The sequence below is a fragment of the Papaver somniferum genome, chromosome 7, assembly GCF_003573695.1.
Source record: "Papaver somniferum cultivar HN1 chromosome 7, ASM357369v1, whole genome shotgun sequence".
NCBI classification, from domain to species: Eukaryota; Viridiplantae; Streptophyta; class Magnoliopsida; order Ranunculales; family Papaveraceae; genus Papaver; species Papaver somniferum.
In genome coordinates, this window is record NC_039364.1 from 136,866,685 (window position 1) to 136,893,159 (window position 26,475).

At 37.3% G+C, this 26,475-nt stretch overlaps 1 protein-coding gene and 1 pseudogene across 1 annotated transcript; both read right to left on the reverse strand.

Annotated features, from left to right (window-relative positions):
• Nucleotides 1-15,490: 15,490 nt before the first annotated feature.
• LOC113295288 lies at nt 15,491-16,782 on the reverse strand. The gene is made up of 3 exons (XM_026543635.1): nt 16,768-16,782; nt 16,280-16,618; nt 15,491-16,126 (listed from the first exon to the last, which is right to left on the reverse strand). The coding sequence occupies exons 1-3, from the start codon at nt 16,780-16,782 to the stop codon at nt 15,491-15,493; spliced, it is 990 nt and encodes a 329-aa protein (XP_026399420.1).
• A 7,740-nt stretch (nt 16,783-24,522) lies between these two features.
• On the reverse strand, nt 24,523-24,622 carry LOC113300777 (annotated as a pseudogene).
• Nucleotides 24,623-26,475: the final 1,853 nt, after the last annotated feature.

Here is a 26,475-nt window from a genome sequence, read left to right on the forward strand (position 1 = left end):
TGGCTAAGAAACAGTGTAGAGACAGATTGAGCACCGACAGGAACATGTACACATCTTGGGAGTGTGTATTACAGCAACTGCGTTGTTGGCTCTGCAGTCGTTGCATGATCCTGCATGCATGGAAGAAATCATGCACACACAACAACATAGTTATTCCAGGGCCATCTAATGGAAGGCATGTCGATTTTCTAATTTCCGACATTGTCAAACCTCCAGCATTTGTTACTGATACACCATCCTCCAGCACCGTAGAGAATACTTCATTATCTATTTCCTTAAACTTGCTAAATGAAGCTTTTCAACGTAAATTCACCACTATCGTAAGTATTCCTCCACCCTGCCGGTTGCAATTCTCAAGAACCATCAAAGCCTGTTTATATGCTATTATTCTTAACCCCAGGGAGATGTCTGCCTAGATAAAACTATTATTACTCCCCATATGCACTCTTAATCGGTACAGACCCAAAATCTCCTCCGAAGAACGATCAAGGAACAAGAAAAAGTTGCAAGTTGCCTCTATTAACCAAGCTTTGCTTGACTGGAAGGAATCCAATGGCTTCCTGACATTGATTAACACACTGTTAGCTCAGCCAAAACGCACAAAGGTGAGTAAGCCGAGCAAGAAGAAATCACATGATTGTGCAAACATAGACGCCCGCAAAAAGAATATGTCATATGGACATTATACTGCCGCCATTAGAGTCCTCTCCTCTAATGGTGTTGCTCCCTGTGACGACGCTACTTTGATTGAATTGATGCAAAAGCACCCTTCCGCACCTCCACCATCCATTCCTGCTGAGCCCATTCCCTGCGATGCAATCACAGTTGACTCGGCAACATTTTTAAAGGCTATAAAGAGCTTCCCCAAGGGAACATCATGTGGGAGAGATGGCTTGAGAGCTCAACACCTCCTACACGCAATGAGTGGTGCAGCCAATGCTGTCGCAGATGAACTACTCTCCTCTTTAACCAAGGTGGTTAACCTTTGGCTGGCTGGCCGTTGCCCCTCTGCTCTTGGCGAATACATTGCGAGTGCTCCACTCACACCGCTGCAGAAACCAGGTGGTGGTCTGCGTCCTATCGCAGTAGGAACAATTTGGAGACGTTTAGTGTCTAAGATGGTGGCCACAAGCGTTGGAAGAGAAATGGCAGCGTACCTCGGTGACTTTCAATTTTGGGTTGGAGTGCCATGTGGTGGTGAGAGCATAGTTCACTCAGTTAACAGGCTCATGGAACTGAAAGGTAATGTGAGTGGTATCTCGATGCTACTCGTCGACTTCTCCAACGCCTTTAATATGGTTGAAAGAACTGCACTAATTAGGGAAGTCCGTACACGATACCCTGCGATATCATACTGGGTTGAATTCTGCTACGCACATACAGCTAGGCTATACTACAACGAAGTCATTCTCTCCTCAGCCCAAGGGGTGCAACAGGGAGACCCACTTGGTCCCCTACTTTTCGCACTCACACTACACCCCATCGCGAAGGAGATTGCTTCTCAATGTATCATAGACTTGCAAGCCTGGTATTTGGACGATATAACCATTATTGGCGATTTCATGGAAGTCTCCAAAGCCTTACGCATCATCCAAAGAGAAGGAATCTCCAGAGGTCTCCATCTGAACGTTAGCAAAACTGAAGTATATTGGCCGCTGACGGATCCGAGAAGCCTTATCGTAGACGTGTTTCCGCACAACCTCTGTTAGGGGTCAAATTACTAGGAGGGCCAATTAGTTCTAACCTCCAGTTTTTCAAAGGCATGGTCATGCAAAGAGTGGACAAGACACTTCGACCAATGGACAATGTTAAGAGGCTTAAAGATCCCCAATGCGAACTCCTTTTGTTGCGAAACTGTTCTGGCGTGTCTAAGTTGTATTTCACGATGCGTACAACGAATCCGTTAGCCTTGGAGCAAGCCAAAACACACTACGATGATCACCTGTTTCAATACTTGCGACTGTTAGCGACTGCCGATGGTGCTAGCTTTGTCCCTTTACAGTTTCGCCTGGCCACTCTTCCAATCCGAGACGGCGGCTTAGGCATCTACACTATGTCAGATACGTCTCATTATTGTTACTTGGCCTCCCAGTTCCAAACGCAACCAGTCCAACGAGTTATTTTGAACAATATTCTCCCGGACGGACCAAGCCCCACATGCCAGTACGTTGTTCAACAGTTCAACTAGGTTTGTGGTGCCTCCCCTTCTTCACTTAGTTTCGAAAGTACTGCCCCTCTTCCCATGCATTCTATGCATTCACTGGGAGTAATATACTTCGACGCCGTGAAGAAGCAGCTGCCTAATGAGTATAGTCTGACTGCACGAGATAATGTGTTGTGGCAAAGCAATATACGGAAGCACGCCCAAGATTACTTGCGATTCCAATCAGTGGGCTAAACCAAACTCTTGGCCCAAGAAAATTCCGTTGTGTTCTTAGTTACCGCCTGGGCATTCCACTCTTCCCTGTTGGTAGTCGCTGCACTAGCTGCAATAGAGACATTGACATATATGGAGACCATGCATGACATTGCGCAAGCGAAGTTTGCCTCAAATTCAGGCATGATGTGGTGCGAGATATCTATGTGGATATTTGCTTTCGTGCTGGGGTATCAGCCAGAAAGGAAGTATCACTTGGCCTTAGTTCTGCTGAGAACAATACCTTACTTCCTGCTGACTTGTTGATTTATAATTGGGAAAACGGGAAGGATATATGCCTTGATGTCACCGGAGTCTCGCCCTTCACAGGTGACATACGCTCGTTCGTTCCAGGTCTGGCTATTGCCAAAGCGGTTCTTTGCAAACGCAATAAGTACCTAGCTACTTGTGAGTCCCATGGGTATGGCTTCGGCGTTCTCACCACCTTAGGTATGACACAGTGAGTTTCTTGAAGCGACTCAAGAACTGTCTTGCAAACAGGGACGCTGATTGTGGCAGCATTAGATTTTTATTTCATAGAATAGGCATGGCAATCCAGAAAGGTGTTGGTGCCCAGCTTGTGGCTCGGCTACCAACCAACTCAGTGTAATAGAACTTATGTTTATTTTCAATAATTTAATAATAATAATAATAACAATAATAATAATAATATGCCAGATCGTAGGCGCCCAGATCGTAGCTAGGTTTCCTACTACACTGTGTAATGAATCCTTTGTATTTTCCAATAATATGCCCTCGGCGGCTCTTTTTATAATAATAATAATAATATAAAATAAGGGCGTATGGGACCGGCCACGGCAAGGGCATGGCCGACCAACTAGTGGCCCGTTCTCGTGGACCTTTCCTAATTTTATATTATTTTCATGATTTGAAGGAAAAATCATGAAATTAAGGAGTTTGTTGAAACTAAGGAGTTTCCTTGAAGTGAAGGAATTTCCATGAGATGAAGGAAACCACAACAATAATAATAATAATAATAATAATAATAATAATAATAATAATAATAATAATAATAATAATAATAATAAAATAAGGGGCGTGTGGGACCGGCCATGGCTAGGGCATGGTCGGCCAGCTAGTGGCCCGGTCCCGTGAGTCTTCCATAATTTTATATCTTTTCCTTGATGTGAAGGAAATATCATGAAATCAAGGAATTTCATGGGATGAAGGAAATAATAATAATAAAATAATAAGGAATGCAAGGTGTGGGACCGGCCACAACTAGGGCATGACCGTCCGTCTAGTGAGCTCGTTCCGGCAACACCTTTCCTAATTTTTATTATTTCCTTAATACGGAGGAAACACCATGAAACTGAGGAGTTTCCTTAAAGTGAAGGATATTTGTTCAAATGAAGGGATTTTCATGAGATCAAGGAAAAATAATAAAACATGATAAAATAAAGAATTAGGCGTAGGATTGGCCACGGCGTGACTGGCCGGCCGGTGGGCCCAATCCCCTAACTCCTTAGTTAATTATTATTTTATTATTATTTATCTTCCTATTTTGCATAGGTTCATCGTTCCTTCGTATTTTGGAATGCTCGTTCGTGCATCAGGTGCTCGTTAGTGCATTATTGCTGAATACACTCGCACCATTTTGGTCGGGGCTTACTCGATAGAGGCTCAGATGCCCGTACGTCGAATATTTATCACTAACCCATGGAATTCTGCTGGGAAGAACCATGAATTGAAGTAATGAAATATTATGAAGAACATAGAATATTTTCTAATGATTCAGTTAATGAATCTAATGGTTTAGAAATAATTAATTGATGGCTCTATACTAGCACGATCTTCTAGGAGCATTAATTATTCAAGAATTGAGCGATATGAGCTTGTTGAAGCGTCATATTTCTTTTATATAGTTAGGGAAAACATTGTTACATCCTGAAGACGTTATTGCTCTATACTAGCAGGAAAGATGTCTAGGAGCCGTCCAATCGTTAAGATTTTATATGCATGTCTTTTATATAGTCAGGGAAAACATTCTTACATCCTGAAGACGTTATGCTTTATACTAGAAGGCGATCTATCTAGGAGCCATCCAATCGTTTGATTCTATATAAAAGTGATTACTGAATTGCTCAGTATTCATGAGATATGCCGTTGCCTCAGTTGAGAGACTGCATATTCACGTATGCTCTGAGAGACAATAAACTCAGTCAAAGACTCTTGTGGCATGAGTTTTCATACTTCAATGAGAGACATGAGCCTTAATACTCATCTGATTGCTGGATCAGAAATATGTACAATTATGGTTTTACGATTTTAGCCTTTGTCGAAAATCCACCATCTACACGGTGATCAGCAACAACATTTTCAGACCCTTTCTTATCTCGAATTTAGAGATTGAACTCTTGTAACAAGAGTATCCATCGAATTAGACGAGCTTTAGCATCTTTTTTAGACAAAAGATATTCCAATGCAGCATGGTCAGAATATATGATGACTTTAGATCCTATCAAGTAGGATCTAAACTTATCCAATGAAAACACAACAGCTAGCAATTCTTTCTCAGTTGTTGAATAATTCATTTGAGCATCATTAAGGGTTTTACTAGCATAGTAGATCACATAAGGGAGTTTATCTACTTGCTGTCCTAAAACAACTCCTACAGCATAAACAGACACATCACACATAATTTCAAATGGTAAAGTCCAGTCGGGTGGTCTGAATATAGGAGCAGATGTGAGGAGAGTTTTGATTTCTTCCCGTGCACACACACAAGCATCATCAAATATAAAAGCAACATATTTTTCAAGAAGACTACATAAGGTTCTTGAAATTTTACTAAAGTCTTTGATGAATCGTCGGTAAAAACCTGCATGTCCTAAGAATGACCTTATCTCCCTCACAGAGCGAGGTTGAGGCAAGTGTTGAATGAGATCAACTTTGGCTTTATCTACTTCAATACCTTTTTCCGAAATGATATGCCCTAGAACTATGCCTGAATTGACCATGAAGTGACATTTTTCCCAGTTCAAAACCAAATTCTTTTCTTTACATCGAATCAGCACAAGAGTAAGATAATGCAAACATTCATCGAAGGATGACCCAAAGACAGAAAAATCATCCATGAAGATTTCAAGAAACTTATCTACCATGTCAGAAAAGATGCTCATCATGCAACATTCAAAAGTAGCAGGTGCATTACACAACCCAAAAGGCATGCGACGATAAGCAAATGTACCATAAGGACAGGTAAATTTGGTCTTTGGTTGGTCTTCGGGTGCTATGTGAATATGGTTGTAACCTGAATAGCCATCTAAGAAACAATAGTGACTATGTTCGATAACCTTTCTAGCATTTCTTCAATAAAGGGAAGAAGAAAATTGTCTTTCTTCGTTGTTGTGTTCAATTTCTTATAGTCAATGCAAACTCGCTACCCTGTGGTTACACGAGTGGGGACTAGCTCATTCATTTCATTTTTAACTACGGTAATGCCATACTTTTTGGGTACAACTTGAATGGGACTAACCCATTGTATGTCTGGAATTGGGTACATGATACCCGCATCAAGCAATTTCAGAATCTCACTTTTGACAACTTCTCTCATGTTGGGGTTAAGTCTCCTTTGCGTTTCCCTAGATGGTTTAGTGTTTTCTTCAAGATTTATGTGATGCATGCAAATTATGGGACTTATACCTTTTAGGTCTGAGATGGTCCAACCCAAGGCCTCTTTATGCTCTTTAAGTACTTCTAAAAGTTTTATTTCCCGTTCAATGTCTAAACATGATGCTATAATAACAGGCAAGGTGTTAGAGCATTGCTCGGTTGAACCCACCAAGCGTTGGTATGTCAAGTTTGGTTGTCATATTTTAGTGAATCAAAACTCATGTTAAGAGTCGCTTGATTATGTACTAGAGTTAAACTTCGTATAGGTTAGCTTGAAAGCATTAGGATATGAGACATTACAAGTATTGCGAAGTCTTGAAGATGTGAAGAAGCAAGGAGCTACAACGACAACAATCATCCTTCCACTTGAGGTTAGTGATATTTGACTTGAACTGTTTCATTCCATAACGTATCTTTCAAGTCGTGCATATTGAAAACATAACTGCGAAGCATATATGAACTCTAGATAGACATAGTATTAAGGAATATAATACGAGTTTTATTCCTTAACCATTAAACTTTATAGACAAGACATCGCCATAATCATTTGAATACTATTGTGATTATGTATGGGTATAAGGTGAGGATTTCATCCTAGAGAATAATGTTTACATGTGTTCTAAGGAAGTAAGTTCATAAAATTGTTTGTGGACCGAAAAGGAAATTGCCAGGAGTTATTGGTTTTGTTATTCATTGCATCTCTTATGAACAACCAATATGTGTGATAGAGTATAACCGCTCACAACTTGTTGTGTTTTTGGCATAACTATTCACAAAGTCCTGACTTTTGTATTGGTATAACTTTGATTAGCAAAACCAATCTTAAGTAATCACCTGTGGTATGATCGGATTATGTCTTCCTTGGGGAAAGGGAACCGATCCTAGTAAGGCAAAAGGAACCGATCCTAGTAAGGGAAAGGAAATCGATCCTTATAAGGGGTGCAGTACATCAAGGGGAACCGATTCTTGTATGGGGTGAGGACATGTGCAACATATATAAGTTAGATAACATATATATGTGGGGAACCGATCCTAGTACCTAGTCAACCGAATCTTTGGGAAGCTAGTGTGACTATGCGTAGTACTCACATGGAGGTAGAACCGAAACTTGTTGGTAGAACCGTAAACCCATGATTGTGATTGAATGTTGGTTTGATCAATCACATAGTTCTTGAAAGTCAGATGAACCAATTCTAAACTTGTTTGGAAGTGTGGCAAATCGGTTTCAAGGTTGTAAGTGTGAAAGAGAACTTATAAAGTAAAGATGTCGACAAACTTTGAACACATGTTGTGAATATTTATTTCTATAATTGTTCAAAGATATTCCTTAACGGCTAAGGGAAGAGAATCCCAGGATCGAAACATAAGTAAGTTAAGAATCTTTTAGTTAAGGTTATTAATTTCACTTTGTAGGAAAATTACAGAATTAGTAATGTGCATTTACTAATTAGATTTTCCGAGAGATTTCGATTGTTATTTTTGGAAAGAGCATTTCCAGGAATTATGAAAACCGAATTTGTGCTTTAATGAATATCTTGAGAATATTTTCGTTTTTGTAAATTCCTTGGTGTCCAAACTTCCTTGTCTATAAATACACGAAGTTTGCCTTTCTAGCAAACTAATCCTTTGTAACAAAAAACTTCATCTTTTGTATTTGTTACCGGTGTAGCCTCCTATTGGAGAGAAGAGTAATCTAATTAGGTTAAATCTCTTACGGCCGCTCGTTTTAAAGTCTTCTTTGGGATTGAGAAGCTCTAGCGCGACCCGTTGGTGGGAAACTAGATAATTGCAGTTTATCTTTGTTTTCGATTGATTTGATTGACTAACGGTGGTTGAAATATGATTGCACCTAGTTCTTGAGAATCTTCTCTTCTGATATAAGATTCACTCAAACTAGTTCAGAGTTTCGACAGGGATCTTTAGACTATTGTTTGTTCTAAAGACGATCTTGTGAACAGACTCCGTTCTATGCGTGATTGATCACAAGAGATTCAAGTGATTGTGTGCATGTTTTTATTGAAGATTTAAGATGATTTAAAGACAGAGAAGATATTGAAGATCTGACTTGAGTTTTATAATCTTTGGTGTGCACAATACTTGCTTGGGTAAAAGAGGATCCAATTAATAATCGGTTTATCCTTGTGGTAGATTGGATTGATTAATTGAGTAGATCGGCATCAACACGGTTCTTCGTATTAAAGGTGTTGTTGGCTTAATCTTAATCGATTACCTTTGGGTGATTGAACATAAGATAGATCTAGACCCGACGAAAGAGTTTATGTTAAGATAAACAGAAGAGCCTTTGTTCGACTCATATCACTTGGTTGAATAGAGTTGATACTAAACATATTTCTTATTCCTTTACTGTTTGGAATACGAACCAAAGGGATTGTTCCAAGTACGCGAATTATTCATAAGTCGGAGGCGTGGGAATACAGATGGAACTAGGTGAACTATAGGGTTAGTTACTTGGTCTCAACTATACGAAGTTAAGTGTAATTTTGTGTAGCGGCTTAATCCTGAGAGTATTCAATTATGGACTAGGTCCCCGGATTTTTCTGCGTTTGCGGTTTCCTCGTTAACAAAATCTTGCCATGTCATTTACTTTTATTTTCCGTATTATAATTGTTTTATTATAATTAAAGTAAATTACACAAACGTTGATTCCTATTTACTTGATAAGCAATCCTATTGTGTTTGGTTAAGTCAGAACCTTTATATCAAGTAAACATACTTCGTTGTTGTATTGTCTCGATCTCGTGTCCATTGACGATCACACGAAGTGTGAACCGATTAATTGTATTGTCTTGACTCAGTACATAGACAATCACTTTCGGAGAAAGGACTTATAGGTAGGAAAAGTTTTAGCTTGAGGTATATTTGGGTACCCTCGCCTTTTCAATTGGTATCAGAGCAGGCAAACACGAAAAGATCTAACAATCTTTGTTTAGTGCGATCCAACCTATAAGAATGAATCCAAAGGATGATTCAGTTAATGTAAGTCAAGATATTGAGAATAAGATCTCAAGGAAAACCAATGGAAATTGGTCTCGAAAGTCTTTTCGAAAATCAAAGAAAAAGCCTATGACTAATAATTTGATTACGAATCAGATTCTTGATCAAAAAGGGGTGAGTTAGAAACTCAATAAACATGGTTTGGACTCGTCTCCAATTCATGGTGAAAAATATTCTGAAAAGGGATTCAATTCACTCGTTAGCCCGAGTTCTGAATTTGCTAAGATGATGGAAAGCTTTTTCAAACATATTGAAAAAATTTCAGAAAAGGGTAAATCCCTTGACAGTCTAGATGATGTCGTACAACTTATTGTACAAATGAAAGTAAGAATTTGTGAAGGAAAGCGAGAAACACTTAGTCTTCAAAATAATCTGATAGATTATGAGGAACAAAAATTGACTTTATGCAATGAAGTTCATCAACAGACTATAGAGTGTGAAAATCTTACTCATTCGCTGGAACACTCACAGACAAGGAATAAGGCCCTTATTGAGAATCTTCTTACAGTAACATGACAAGAGGTATATATGAACAAGTGTTTAGAAAAACATTTCCAACAAGGAATTAAAACCTTAAGAGGACATATAGAACGTCTTGAACAAGAGACGTTAGCAAACCGTCGACTGGCAGATCTAGACGAAACGGGTTCAAGTTCAAGGAACATACCATCCTGGGCACAAAATGTAATTAAGGATATTGTATATCACAATTCCCTTAACAAAAGGGATGGGTTCAGAACCCACGAAGAGGAATATGATTATGTTCAAAAGGGAGAAAGATCTCTTCTTGAAATGTATGATGAGGATTATCCTCATCCCAGTGCTTAACCGCATTGGAGTGTGCATCCTTACCTTGCCCAATCCTCGGATGTAAGGAAGCACACATACCTGGGCAGCTGGTATCCAACTAATATCTCTTATTCAACATAGAGAGATTATACAATCTACCTTAAAGACATAAATCATCTATCTGGTAGGAAGGTTGTCTTACAACAACTTGTGTAAAAAGGATAAGCTAGTATCTATTGATATTGTTTTTTTGGAGAGATAATTTTTTTTAAAAATAAAAAACTAAAAATTTTTGTGTTGCTGTAACACATTAGATGCGAAAATCTTTTTCCAATCTTGTCAGAATTATTTATTTAAGGATGATATCTAAGTTAGGAATGTGTTAAAAGTATTCCTTGTATTAGTACTCAAAGTATCAGAGAACTTATACAAAAGAATGAACTCTCAACCAGATCTCAAGCACATCTTCTGAAAGCCTTGAGTGGAATGACTTCTAAGGAGATTTTACATCTTGATAATACCTTCAAGAAATCTGGTTGTGACAACATCGATAATGAAAAGGATGATATGACTCATCTTCTTGTCCAAAACAGTTTGGATGCTAAGGTTGATATTATCAATCTTCGAAAAGTCCTCCTCAGTACCATCGAAACTCATCATAGACAGGCAGCATTACTAATAATTGTTATCCGTAACCAAAGGAAACTGATTAAACTTGGAATCCGTAATAGGGAGTATGCAAGAAATATTAATCGGAATATTAATGCTTTAGCCTGTGAACATAACCAAGATACTGTGTGCATAATCCGAGATATCAGTCGAGATGTTGTTGATGATGATCCTGAAAAATTTGAGGAAATTGACGATGACCTTTGAAAAACTCATAAGATCACTAGAGATTAAGTTATTTGTTGTATTACTTAATCTAGTATAATAGACATCAATTTTTGATTTCCTTCATTGATTGTATTGATCTATTATGAATAAAACTATTATGAATAAAATTATTTGATTAGTAATTTTTCTTGTGATAGTTTTCGGTTTACATAGCCTGTGCTTAATTGCTTTTATCTTATTGCTATGTATGTCTATGGTATGTTTGATTTTGGTTTTACTACCTTAATATTCGATCTCATATATTGTGAACCCTCATGGATTGGGTGACATTTTGATTTAGCGCGATTAAGTTCTATCCCTAATAGGTAGGCTTTATCAAAGGATTATGAGGGGTTCTAATAGAAACAGTATGTGAAAAAGTCACAATATGTTGAATCGGTTTTGGTTTAGCATAAAAGCATATGTGTTTCGACGGTTTTCAACTTTTGCTTGCAATTGTTAAAACCGGTTTTCAACCTTTCTATGGTAAAGGTTGAGGTGTGTTGTTATTCTTTTGTTTATGCATAAGGATGACAACGTGGTGATATTTCGATATCAATTCTCCCTGGACGAAGATGCTATCATATTGGAGAAGTAGATGCGAAATTTGAGGTAACAATCTTGTTAGTTAATTTTTTTTCCTGTTTAAGAAAAGCCTGAGTTTATATTATATATATTTGTTGTTTTTGCTTAACAAAATTTAGGTTCAATTGTCATTTAGTCCATGATGTGTGTGTGGATGTGTGTTTCAATTGGTTCCTGTTAAGAAAAACTATTGTTATCTTGATTTATTCCGTGGTATCAATCGTTCAGGCTTACAAAATTTCGGTACAATTGATGTGCGTGTGATTCAATTGGTTCCGGTTAAGAAAAACTATTATTATCTTGCTTTTGTATAGTTTCAATGGTTTAGGCTTACAAAATTACAGTGCAATTGCGGTGCTTTTAATGTCTATGTTGTTTCAATTGCTTCTGGTTGAGGTGAATAATTATGCAAGTTGATTTATGTTGGTTTGTATGAATTATTTATGGCTTAACGAAATAATATGTGTACGGGATGAGTTTTTTAGTCCAATTCGATTCCGGATAAGAAACTAAGTTAATTCTGATCTTAGTTTGTCGTATCGAACTGAGGTTTCGGTTATTCAAGTCTAATCGAATGCCTAAACAAGGAAATGCTAGTTAACTAACCTAGTATTTGGTTTGTTTAAAATTGAAAGGTCTAAGTTTATGGATAATTAGAACCTGATGAGAAAAATGGAGTTTATCTTTATTTTGGTCTTACCGAATTAAGCGGTTGTTTTTGAACAATCTGTTTAGCAAAGGGACTAATGTGATTAGTTGTTTTTGGTTTGCTAAACTAAATGGGAAAAATTGTTTCGGGAAATTGTTTCCTTGGTAACATATCAAAATAAGACTACTTGTAGTTTCGGTTTTGATATTGGTTATCAGAACATGATGTGTGGAAACCCCGTGCCTAACTCTACAGGTTTGCAAGTCTATTCTGAGATTTGTAAGATTATTTTCGTGTTGTCCTATATTTTTTCGTTTCTTTTTCATTTTTGTGACAAAAAGGGGGAGAAATATATGGAGTAAACAAGTGATACTGGCATTGATTTTATATTGATTGGTATCACTAAGGAAAAGAACAATGGTACTTGAATGTTTTATCTAACAAAAGAGTGAAAGCACATACTAAGGGGGAGTAACATGTCATATTGATTGGTATAACAAAGACATGCGAATTGAATATCTACCTATCTTTCTTAGAATGAGTATTAGCTTTGTTATTATAATGTCAACAGCGACATTTCCAAGGATTGAATGTAAGCAATTTTATTGTGTTGTTGAATCGGGAATCAAGCTGAGTGTAATGGATTCTTGTAATTTGTTTATCCATATGATGTAAGTGTTTTGTTACTAAAATTGACAAAGGGGGAGATTGTTACATCATTGCTCGGTTGAACCCACCAAGCGTTGGTATGTCAAGTTTGGTTGTCATATTTTAGTGAATCAAAACTCATGTTAATAGTCGCTTGATTATGTACTAGAGTTAAACTTCGTATAGGTTAGCTTAAAAGCATTAGGATATGAGACATTACAAGTATTTCGAAGTCTTGAAGATGTGAAGAAGCAAGGATCCACAATGACAACAATCATCCTTCTACTTGAGGTTAGTGATATTTGACTTGAACTGTTTCATTCCCTAACGTATCTTTCAAGTCGTGCATATTGAAAACATAACTGCGAAGCATATATGAACTCTAGATAGACATAATATTAAGGAATACAATACAAGGTTTATTGCTTAACCATTAAACTTTGTAGATAAGACATCGCCATAATAATTTGAAAGCTATTATGAATATGTATGGGTATAAGGTGAGGATTTCATCCTAGGGAACAATGTTTACATGTGTTCTAAGGAAGTAAGTTCATAAACTTGTTTGTGGACCGAAAAGGAAATTTCCAGGAGTTATTGGTTTTGTTATTCATTGAATATCTTATGAACAACCAATATGTGTGATAGAGTATAACCGCTCACAACTTGTTGTGTTCTTGGTAGAACTATTCACAAAGTCCTGACTTTTGTATCGGTATAACTTTTATTAGTAAAACCCATATTAAGTAATCACCTGTGGTATGATCGGATTATGTATGCCTTGGGGAAAGGGAACCGATCCTAGTAAGGGAAAGGGAACCGACCTAGTAAGGGAAAGGGAACCGATCCTTGTAAGGGATGCAGTACATCAAGGGGAACCAATCCTTGTATGGGGTGCAACAAGGTTTATAGAAGAAAGGGGAACCGATCCTATGGACATGTGCAACACATATAAGTTAGATACCATATATATGTGGGGAACCGATCCTAGTACCTAGTCAACCGAATCTTTGGGAAGCTAGTGTGACTATGCGTAATACTCACATGGAGGTACAACTGAAACTTGTTTTGGTAGAACCGTATACCCATGATTGTGATTGAATGTTGGTTTGATCAATCACATAGTTCTTGAAAGTCAGATGAACCAATTCTAAACTTGTATGTAAGTGTGGAAAATCGGTTTCAAGGTTGTAAGTGTGAAAGAGAACTTACAAAGCAAATATGTCGACAAACTTTGAACACGTGATGTGAATGTTTATTTCTATAATTGTTCAAAGATATTCCTTAACGTCTAAGGGAAGAGAATCCCAGGATCGAAACATAAGGAAGTTAAGAATATTTTAATTAAGGTTATTAATTTCACTTTGCAAGGAAATTACAGAATTAGTAATGTGCATTTACTAATTAGATTTTCCGAGAGATTTCGATTGTTATTTTTGGAAAGAGCATTTACAGGAATTATGGAAACCGAATTTGTGCATTAATGAATATCTTGAGAATATTTTCGGTTTTGGAAATTCCTTGGTGTCTAAACTTTCTTGTCTATAAATACACGAAGTTTGCCTTTCTAGCAAACTAATCCTTCGTAACAACATACTTCCTCTTTTGTCTTTGTTACTGGTGTAGCCGCCTATCGGAGAGGAGAGTAATCTAATTAGGTGAAATATCTTACGGCCGCTCGTTTTAAAGTCTTCTTTGGGATTGAGAAGCTCTAGCGTGACCCGTTGGTGGGAAACTAGATAATTGAGGTTGATCTTTGTTTTCGATTGATTTGATTGACTAACGGTGGTTGAAATATGATTGCACCTAGTTTGTTTATTCTTGAGAATCTTCTCTTATGATATAAGATTCACTCAAACTAGTTCAGAGTTTCGACAGGGATCTTTAGACTGTTGTTAGTTCTAAAGACGATCTTGTGATAATCCATTGTTACCAGACTCTGTTCTGTGCGTGATTGATCACAAGAGATTCAAGTGATTGTATGCAGGTTTTTATTGAAGATTTAAGAAGATTCGAAGAAAAAGAAGATATTGAAGATCTGACTTGGGTTTTATAATCTTTGGTGTGCACAATACTTGTTTGGGTAAAAGAGGGTCCAACTAATAATCGGTTTATCCTTGTGGTAGATTGGATTGATTAATTGGGTAGATCGGCATCAACAAGGTTCTTCGGATTAAAGGTGTTGTTGGCTTAATCTTAATCGATTACCTTTGGGTGATTGAACATAATATCGATATAGACCCGACGAAGGAGTTTATGTTAAGATAAACGGAAGATCCTTTGTCCGACTCATATCACTTGGTTGAATTGAGTTGATACCAAACAGATTTCTTGTTCCTTTACTGTTTGGAATACGAACCAAAGGGATTGTTCCAAGTACATGACTTATTCATAAGTCGGAGGCATGGGAATACAGACGGAGATAGGTGAACTATAGGGTTAGTTACTTTGTCTCAATTATACGAAGTTAAGTGTAATTTTGTGTAGCGGCTTAATCCTAAAAGTATTCAATTCTGGACTAGGTCCCGGGGTTTTTCTGCATTTGCGGTTTCCTCGTTAACAAAATCTTGCTGTGTCATTTACTTTTATTTTCTGCATTATAATTGTTTTATTATAATTAAATTAAATTACACAAACGTTAATTCCTATTTACTTGATAAGCAATCCGATTGTGTTTGGTTAAGTCCGAACCTTTATATCAAGTAAACATACTTCGTTGTTGTATTGTCTCGATCTCGTATCCATAGACGATCACACGAAGTTTGAACTGATTAGTTGTATTGTCTCGACTCAGTCCATAGACAATCACTTTCGGAAAAATGACTTATAGGTAGGAAAAGTTTTAGCTGGAGGTATATTTGGGTACCCTCTCCTTTTCACAAGGTATCAGAAGTACCTAAGAAAGCATATTTCAAAGTATCAGGCAATGGTTTCAAACCAAGCTTAGGTGGTTCGATAGGAATCGGGTAAGATTCAGAATCAGAGAGTGGAAGTGGTTTCACTGCAGTCTGCCATTTAGCAATATCCATGGGTGGCACAGATTCAAGCAAAGAGTGAACCTCACTAATGTATTCAGAATCAAAAAGATCTAAGTCGAAGTTATATAAACATGCTTGCAAAGGGTCCACAAATAAGATGTCAGGCAATGAGTCTTGGATCAGACTCTCAATCATATTAATCTCATGCAATTCATTATCATAAAAATCCATATGCTGTTGGCTAATCCGGAAAATATTTAATTCCACAGTCATGTTCCCAAATGACAAGTTCAACACTCCATTACGATAATTTATGATAGCATTGGATATCTCCAGAAAAGGACGTCCTAGAATGACAGGAATGTGGCAGTCTGGGTTTTGTACAGGTTGAGTATCTAGAACAATTAAGTCCGCATGAAAATAAAATTTATCCACCTTGATTAACACATCTTCAACAATACCACGAGGTATTTTGACAGATCTGTCCGCTAATTTTAGCGTAACAAGAGTGGGTTTCAGCTCCCCAAGACCTAACTGCACATATACAGAATATGGCAGTAAGTTCACACTAGCACCTAAGTCAAGCAAAGCCCTATCGACCGTATGGTCACCTATAATGCATGTGATAGTTGGACTACCTGGGTCTTTAAACTTAGGTGGAGTTTTGCTTTGAATAACTGAACTTACCTGCTCAATGAGAAAAGCACGCTTGTGCACATGATGTTTGCGTTTTTCTGTGCATAGGTGTTTCAAAAATTTAGCATAGGTAGGTATCTGCCTGATTGCTTCGAGAAATGGAATGTTAATGTTTACACGTTTAAACATTTCCAACATCTCATTGTAGTGGGTACCTCCTTTTTGTTGAGTCAACCTCTGAGGGAATGGGGCGACATGCACATTAGATGGTGCAGGGACATTAACATCGGTGGAATTCTTATAGTCACTATCATGCTCAGATTCCTTTTCCACCACGGTTGTTTTCTGTGGAGTTGTATGTACCGGTGAGTCTAATTTAGACTCGATAGACTATAGTACACCTACGTTGTTATCAACAACCTTACCACTATGAAGAGTAGTGACAGCAATCACTTGATTATGTGAAGACTCATTGCAAGCTGACGTGCTTTCCTGAAATGCACTTTTCTGGATTTGTTAAGGTTGACTAGGGAGTTTACCCTCTTGTCTCTCATTTAGTGCATCACATATTTGACCCACTTTAAGTTCTAGGCTTGTGAAACGTTGGTCTGTGGTCTTTTGAAGTTGTAAAAGATTTTGGGTCAACAGACCAACACTATCTTCAAAGCTAGGATTTTTCTCTGCAGGGTACTGAGTGTGTGATTGCACTTGGGGGTTTCTAGGATATGAGTATCCCTGGTTATTACTCATTGTACCCCCTTGTACGAGCCCTTTAGGCCATGAAAAGTTAGGGTGATTCCTCCACCCTGGGTTGTAGATCTGAGAATAAGGGTTGTTCTCTTGCTTATGATACAGGACATGGGCATGTTCAAGTTTAAACTCTTGAAATGCATGTAGGTCTGGACAACTATCCACTAGGTGGTCTGAACTGTGGCATCCCGCACACGTGGACTGTTCAAGTTTAGCAATCTGTATGGACTAACTCCAATATACTTTTAAGAGAATTAACTAGACAGTCAGACTCAATCTTAATAATCTGTATGGACTGACCCCAATATACTTTTAAGAGAATTAATTTGTATTGGATTTAGTCCATACAGATTGATAAACTTGAATACAATAGAAATTAACTTGAACGGTACCAAAGACCAATGTTTAAGGATCAATCAATTTCAATCAACAACAAAGGTTGGATTTACCAATTGATCGATTCAACGCACAACCTGTGATATTTCAATTATATAAAAAAAATATAATGCGGAAAAGAAATAACACAGACACCAGAAGTTTTGTTAACGAGGAAACTGCAAATGCAAAAAAACCGCGGGACCTAGTCCAGATTGAATACACACTGTATTAAGCCGCTACAAACACTAGCCTACTACAAACTAACTTCGGTCTGGACTGTAGTTGAACCCCAATCAATCTAACACTGATCAAAGGTACAGTTGCGCTCCTTACGCCTCTGATCCCAGCAGGATACTACGCACTTGATTCCCTTAGCTGATCTCACCCACAACTAAGAGTTGCTACGACCCAAAGTCGAAGACTTTAATAAAAAAATTTGTATCACACAAAAAAGTCTACAGGAATAGATAAATCTGTCTCCCACAGAAATATCTACGAGTTTTGTTCCGTCTTTTGATAAATCAAGGTGAACATGAACCAATTGATATACCTGACTTATATTCCTTATGGACATCCTAGAAATATCAATCACCTCACAATATTCTTATTCGACTAGCGAAACAAGTTATTGTGGAATCACAAACGATGAGACGAAGATGTTTGTGACTACTTTTATATATTTCCTATTGGAGAAACTAATCTTGAGCCAATTTTACAATTATACTCAATACGATAGAAACAACAAGATCAGATCACGCAACTACAAAGAAATTAATCTTGAGCCAACTACAAATGGCTAGCCATATGAGCACTTTCATATCAACCTTATTCGTCTTCACCATAACTAGTTCAAATGACTCAAAAGAACTAGTTAGAGAGTTGTTCAATTGCTTAGATCTCATAGAAGTATATAAGACATAATCGAAGAAAAAATGATTTTGATTCACTCGAATCGATTCATGAATATTATAGCCATGGTTTGCAAATATGCATTCCTTAGTTTATATATGTCTTAGTTCACGAATAAACTGCTTTTAGAAAATAATCCACTCAAGTATGCATACCGGTACGCATACCTAAGTACCTGGTTTGAGTTTTTTTTCAGTTCATAAACTCCAGCAGAAATTCACGGGATGTGAACTTCCGTAACTACGCGTACGGGTACGCGGACTTAGCTTCTGGACTTCCTGAACCAGTAAAGTACGCATACTTTAGTTCAAGGATTTTGGACTTACACAAGTATGAGTTCACATACAATGTTTATATCCATTCAAGATTATATATTATAAACTCTCATTTCAATCATTGAAACATTCTTAGAGGATGTTAAATAGAGGTTATTCACACACTATTTTTCATCAAAGGAATTTTTAAGATATTGAAATAATCAACATGACTTTCATCAGTTGTAAATATGAACTTGGCCAAAGCGAAAGCTTACCAACACATCTTTCGAGAAATAGATAAGCGAGATAAACTCGGCTTGAAATAGCAAATGTATATAATCGAAGTCTATATTGCAATACGACTTTTGTCTCAAGATAGGATATAAAATAGATATACTTTTAAGTGATAGATAAGTTCAAGTCTCCACATACCTTTTAGTCGATAAAGTTCCACAGTTCCTTGAGTAGTTCTTCGTCTTTGCATGATGATCGTCGTGGAGTCTAGATCTCAACTACACTTTCTATCCTAGTCTGAGACTTAGCTATAAGTAGACTAGAAATCAAGACTTTTAGTTTTGGCAACTAAACTTGACAAACAAGCTTGAGATAGCAACGCTTGCGAGTTCGACCGAACGTCGCTCTAACAATCAACCCCTTTGTCAATTTTAGTGACAAAATTATCAATACATATGGAATACAAAATAAATAAACTTTGCAGCTTCTCTTCCACATGCATGATCTCCTTGGTTCTTCAGCATTACTCGAAATCTTCGTCACTTCCAAGTATTCCAATGATTCCAAATATATTCAAATCAACATCATCGTTGTTGAAGATCCGTAGCCATAACAATGAGAAAACAAAATCTCTCAACCATTGTTAAACAGTATCATAGTATTATTACACGACATCAAAGTTCAATTGTATCACAACTTCGACAACAATATTATGGTGATATGTAGCACTACCCCTTAGTCAATACTTCATCTCACATGAAAACCACTCCCCCTTACATAATGATCCTAAAACCATATGTATTTGTAGTGTGAACTACACATTAATTCTCTCCCTTTTTGTCAGTAAGATTGGCAAAGGTATGAAAACTAGTGCGATCCTAATGAAATTTCCATAGAGATACTTCATGACCAAAAGAAAGTACATATCAACTTTTTAGATGCAATCATATAGCCGAAACTAAATGCATTCATCAAGGAGTTTATAAAGATACAAGGTAACCCCTATAATATTCCACAACCGCACTCCCAACAAAGATTTTGCAATTAAGCAAGTTCAATTAAGAACTCTCCCCCATAAAATGTCATTCACGAAAGAACAACAAGAGCGACCTTACTTTCACAAGAAAAGAAGGATTTCTTTGGACATAACAAATCACATGAAACATGAATTTGTATCCAAAAACTCAATTAAATTAACCGCAAGAGCACTTATGATTAATTTAATCGGAAATGCTCAACATAAGAGAACTTACGGAGCCGCACAGTATATACATAAAAAAATATGGATCAGGGAAGATCAATATTGCGGAATAAAAAAAGATTTATTCTATCTTTCATCACTATTTGCATAATGACATACAATAAACTTAATATTTGTAAACAAAAGCTCATCATTTCTTCTATCAATATTTGCATAATGACATAAAAGGTTTAACTTTTGTTTGTCAAAAGTTCATTCGATCCCTTATCAATACTTGCATATCGACATATGAAAGACTTAACTTTTGACCAAGTATGGGACAATCATATTTCACGGACGCAAGCACACATATCCCATAACAAGTTGAAATATATAAAACCATAAAGACTATTACTGCAAAATCATCTTCCAAATAAACTTTAGAATTTAAACAAATAAATCTAAAAACATTAAAGATGAAAATCGTTGGACATAGCTATGTGTAATCACAATAATGTCCATTCCAAACTCTAGTTATTCTTTTTAAAAACACAATAATAAAATTATCATAAGAAGTTTTCTTAGGAAAAATAAAATCAACAAGCTAGTGATCAAAGACAGTCTCCTAAGCCAAAGCCGAACACGAACTGAAATCAAATAGACGTTTCGGAATCCTCACGAGCCTTGAGGTCTTTGAGCTTGTGATTGACAGCATCCACTGCATCTTCAGAGAAGATATCCTCATTGAGAATATCTTTAACATGTGTCTTTATGAGACCAAGTTTAGAAGTAACCTTTTCCAACTCAGTTCTTAACACATCAAGACTTTCAAAGTATCACGAGTTGCAGTTTTGCTTCCTCAAAGTATTTAAGAAAATCATGAACAACTTCGGCAGAGACCATATCCTCCTTCTCAATATCATGATGTGTATAGGGATAGTAACATGAGGCATTAGGATGATCATCTTCTACTAGAGTTCTTTTCTTCCTCCATTTGGACTCAAAACCAATACCTTTATCAAGAAAGCCTCTCGAAAAACCACCAGAATGTGGAGATAAGGAGGAAGACATTCTTGACAATCCACAAAATAACCCATAGTATGCGTACGTGACTCAGAGTTTGGTATTTATATGGTTTCTTAGGGAAGTTAATTTTTAGGGTTTCCAAAATTGATTCTTAACAGTAACTCGGGTACCCGTATGAACACAACTTGACCCAAGAGTAATTCTGAAAAAGAATTAAATCCTTGACAGATTCTCCAACCCAGGAGTGATAGACACATTTATATGTCTATTTTGTTCTCAATTATGTATATTGTTAGCGCTCGATTTTGTATTTATTTTGGCTTTTTATGTCTTTGTAGGTGTTTCTAGAAAAATAAGTTTTTGCGGCGAAATTGGCTCGAAAAGTGTTTTTTGCGTTCATGAGAGGACATTTGCTATTCAGACCCTCACTTTGGATAAGGGGTAACCTAATTACTAAGGGGCATCCCATTTCCAGACAGCTGCTAATCGCACCCCTACTCTGGATAGGGGGAGACCATCTTCTACATTTGAATTATCAGTTTTGGCGGGAAAATGAACCATCACACCTGTAGATTAGGGTTCGAGATTCAAGCGATATTTAAAGAGATTCAAGGGCAGATTATTGTTGGGATGATCCTGCTAGAGTATAATGGAGATGGTAAGGGTGTTTTGATCGACCATAATTGGCAGCATGATCGTGTTGGAGCAGAACGGAGAGGAACTATCACGGACATCCTGATTCGGTAGAAGCTGGAGTTACATTCGGATTTGGTTGTCGGGTTGGATTGGTAGGAACCTATTTTGATTAAACAGGGAAGGTAAGGCGGCCAGATTTGAGAAAAGATGAGTAGTTATCGATTTGCATCAAAACAGAGAGTTGCATATATTCTCGGTAATTTAGATTATTCCGGGAAAGATACAGGTAGATAAGGAAATAGGATTCTATGTTGAAGTTAAGACTATCTTTGAGAGAGTCTGGGACGTTGGATTTGGTTTGGAAGACACGTGAGAAGCAAAACAGGGAGTGTTTGAAGCCGCGTATGAATATGGAAAGAATAGATAAAACCCGTAACTTTGGAAAAAAGAAAAAGGAGATTTCTTGGAGATTAAATCGACATGTGGGCTATAAAAGGAGTTGGGATAGCTCATAGAAGACTTACGAAACCTTAGGAGAAGTTTAGAACACCATAGAGCTCCAGAGATCAAGTTGCAGGAAAAATACAATATTCTGATGCTGCTGATGAAGAGGAAGAACACGAAGAACATTGACGCACAGGTATCTGTCGCAGAACACTATCGCTATTCAACAGCAGAACCCATCTATCGTTTATCAACAGTAATTGCATTAGGTCTTTAGCTACTGTTTCCTCTTTGTAACAGAGATTCTGCAACACCTTCACACTGTTGTGAATCGGCTGTGTTATCAATTTTTCACCTCCTTGTACACTTTTGAGCTATGAAAACATATTTTTAGAACATGGTTAATATGAGGAGCTAAACCCCATTGCTGATGCGATAGAGGAAGCTATTTTTCCAACAAAAAGTGGTATATTCTTATTTATTTATTTATCGCAATTATTTTGATAATTGTTTTGCCTTGAGTGAAAATTGTTTGAATGATTCTTGTTAAGCAATTGTTATTTCTTTTGATAGAGCATGCTTGGACCTAGGTTTTTGATGTTCTATGCTTCGGATTTACACTTGTTATTTTGAGAATCTACTTGTTGCAATAGTTTAGAATCAAATTGAATGAAAAAATTGCATGAATATAAATATTGGATTAAATCACTTTGAACTTGGAAAATAGTGGAATCTTAGCCTCAGCGTTCTTTTAATATTGATATCAACTTTGATTGAGTTTGCTATAATTTTTAGTGAGTTTTCTATTTTAATATTAGAATTTAAGTCTAATTAATATCCTTCGCAAGTCTCAGAATCAAACCACTTTTACCACTATCTACAAATCACATCAACTTTTGGCGCCGCCGACGCGGACTTCTTTTTAGGGTTTTAGATTTATTTTTTTTATTATTATTTTTGTTCTTTTTTATGTTTTTGGGTATTTATCTTGTGTCTACAGGTTCTGGATCATAAATAAAATTGAGCCAAAGAGTTTGGTGATTTCTTAAAGACTTGGAGCTAAATATTAAAGCAAAAAGAACAGAAAAGAAGACAATTTTAGTTTAGGGTTTGTTTATTTTCTTTTAGAAAAAAAAAACTGTATTAGGGTTTATTATTTTTGTAATTTTTCTTTTCTTTTTGGACTTTGGGACATTTTTTTTTATTACCCTACGGAAGGGTACTTTAAATATAAACTGTTTGCAGAGAAGGAGGACAATTACGATATTGTCTCTGCACCTTGGGTTCAGATACTTGACATCGGAGTCAGTGGCCCGAGTCGACTACAACCGATTCATCCCCCGTCTGGAACGGGAGGTAAGATTCTAAACACTCGCGAATCCCCTATCAGCGAGTTACTGAACTCCTTTGTATGCATATATGTTGAGGACTGAATACGGACATTTATTTTTCTAGTAAAGGGCAAGGTCTGGCCATACAAGATAAGGGTTCGGATTTCATCACCGTTATCTTCTTGCCCGCTTTAGGAACACGTAACCTACGCGAACCTAAGCCTAAAATTTTGAATAGAACGAGACCGATAGGGTAACGAGCTTAACAGGAAAGTCATTCGAAAAATATTGGTTACTCTTTTAAGCATACTTCGAAGTTCTTGACAGTTTCTATAAGTTGAATGCGTGACTGCACCGCCTTGTAATACCGGTGAGGCCTTGGGTATCAAAGCTCCACCGAGCTTCCCTCGCCTCTATTCAACTTACGTTAACTCGGATTGATTCCAGAGGGGTTTGCTTAAATTCTAACGAATTCCCGTTCGAAGGATTAAAAGCTGGTCTAGAAAAAATCTAAGTGGAGCCATCATGCTTTTTGTTTGCTAGAAATCAATAGGTTTGATTTGGTTGAGTCGGCCTTGATCTGTGTTTGCTTACCCTTCCAATTTAGAAAATTATGTTGTATGCCTGAATGTAAAAGAGACGCACTAGGTAGATTTGTTAAAGAGAAACCTAGTAGTTCGAAGCGTCTCGATTACCTTAATATAGAGAGTCCGACTTTTGAAGAGTCTGTTTTTGAACGTCCTTTGACTGAGGAGAGAATCCATGTTGCTCCGATAGCGCCAGAAATGGCAACTTTGAAAGCTTTGTTGAATCCAACTAGGACTACTCGTCTCTCATGTATCAGGTTAGCTGAGATGGAAGCAACTTATGAACTTAAATCTGGGACCTTACAGCTGCTCCAAATCTTTTTAGGGAAAGAAAATGAAAACCCCTATTTCCATGTTAGGGACTTTGAGGAAATTTGTAGTACCCTCAGGATTAGAAACTTAGATGATGATGCTTTGAAACTTAGGTTATTCCCCTTTTCCCTGAAAGATAAAGCTAAATCGTGGCTATATAGTTTGGCTTCCGGGTCAATCGAAACGTATGAACAACTTACATCTGCCTTTTTGAACAAGTTTTTCCCTAGGCACAAAACATCATCTATTAGGACGCAAATCTGCACGTTTTCTCAACAGGAGGGAGAAACTTTGTATAGGTATTTGGAAAGGTTCAATGATTTATTAGCTCAATGTCCTCATCATGGTTTAGAGAAGGTTAGGTTAGTTCAGATCCTTTATGAGGGTTTAGATTATCCCACCACAACCACAGTAGAATCTATGTGTACTAGTGGATTTGAGAACCAAACAGTTGATGACGCGATGACATATTTGCATGAAGTCGCCGAAAAAACCCAACAATGGGAAAGTAGTAGGGGACCCCAGAAAACAATTCTTCTTAGTAGAGGAAACGTTAATAGGGTAAAAGGAGGTTGTGAATCAGATGCCAAAATTGCTGCCATAGCAAAAAGGTTAGAAGCTTTAGAAGTGGGTAACACTAGTGGTAGATTGGAGCCTTTTTGGGAAGGCCATAATAATGAAGAGCAAGTCAATGATCTATATAATAATACTAGGTTTGATAATCGTCAGAAGTTTGACCCATATTCAGAAACCTATAATCCTGGTTGGAGAAACCATCCGAACTTTTCATGGTCTAAGGGCCAGAGTCAGGGTCAGTCTAATAATTCTAATGCTCCCCCAGGTTTTGGCTACACTAGGAATACATCAGGCCAAAAAAATAAAACGACTAGCTTAGAGGAATCTATTAAGATGTTAGCAAAAACTCAGGAAATGTTAGAAGAGATCCATGTTAGTTTTCAACAGGAAACCAAGCAGAATTTTCAAACTAATGCTCAGAGCCTTGCTAAGTTAGAACTTCAAGTCGGCCAAATAGCTAAGACCTTAAGAGAGAGAGATAATGGTAGGTTCCCTAGTCAGACTAATCCCAGTCCTAGAGGAGTTCATGAAGTAGGTACAAAACCATCGAATCAATTGAATGCTATTAGAACCCTTAGGAGTGGTACAATAGTAGACAATCAGATAACCATGCCCGATAGTGAACATACTGTAGTCCACCCCTCAGGACCACTATCTAAGGAAACTGATAAAATTTCTGATGATGCCAACTCAGTTCCTGAGAGGTCTGATTCTATGCCTAGAGCCCCATTTCCTCAGCTATTAGTACCAACAAAGAAGGAATCGAACTTTAATGACATAGTGGAGGTTTTTAAGCAAGTTACCGTAAACCTTCCTTTATTTTATGCAATTAGGCAAATTCCTGCTTATACCAAGTTCCTTAAGGATATGTGTACGCGAAAGAAAAAACTTAGCGTCCATAAGAAAGCCTTTTTAGCTAGTCATGTAAGTTCAATCATTCAGAACACCACAACTCCAAAGTATAAAGACCCAGGTTCTCCTACCATTGCTTGCACAATAGGTAACTTCCAGGTAAAAAAATCTTTACTTGACTTAGGAGCCAGTGTGAACTTACTACCATTCCATGTATACTTACAGATAGGACTTGGTGAAATGAAACCTACTCAGATGACACTGCAGTTAGCTGATAGGTCTGTTAAAATCCCTCGAGGTGTTATCGAGGATGTTCTTATTGAGGTCGACAAGTTTATTTATCCAGTGGATTTCGTGGTCCTAGATACCCAACCTGTCCCTGACCTAGAGAACCAGATACCTGTGATTTTAGGTCGCCCATTTTTAGCTACGTCTAATGCGATCATTAACTGTCGAAATGGTGTGATGAGTTTATCTTTTGGTAATATGACTATGGAGATGAACATTTTTAATGTCAGTAAGCTACCTCATGAGCTAGATGACACATGTGTTGAATAGGTGAACATGATAGAAGCCTTAGTTCAGGAGTCATTACCAAACATTTTGTCTGAAGACCCATTCGAAAGTTGTCTATCCCATTTTGGTTTATATTTTGACGACGATAGCACTATTGAACAAGTGAATGCTCTATTAGATTCTACCCCCATGTTAGACACTGATAGATGGAAAGCTAGGTTCGAACCATTACCAGTTTCTGAGACTACCCTAATTTCTT

Coding starts and splice junctions, on each gene's coding strand:
- LOC113295288 (XM_026543635.1), bottom strand. Junction 16,127..16,279: donor GTGCTTTTCTCATTGAGCAG/GTAAGTTCAGTT, acceptor GTATATGTGCAG/TTAGGTCTTGGGGAGCTGAA.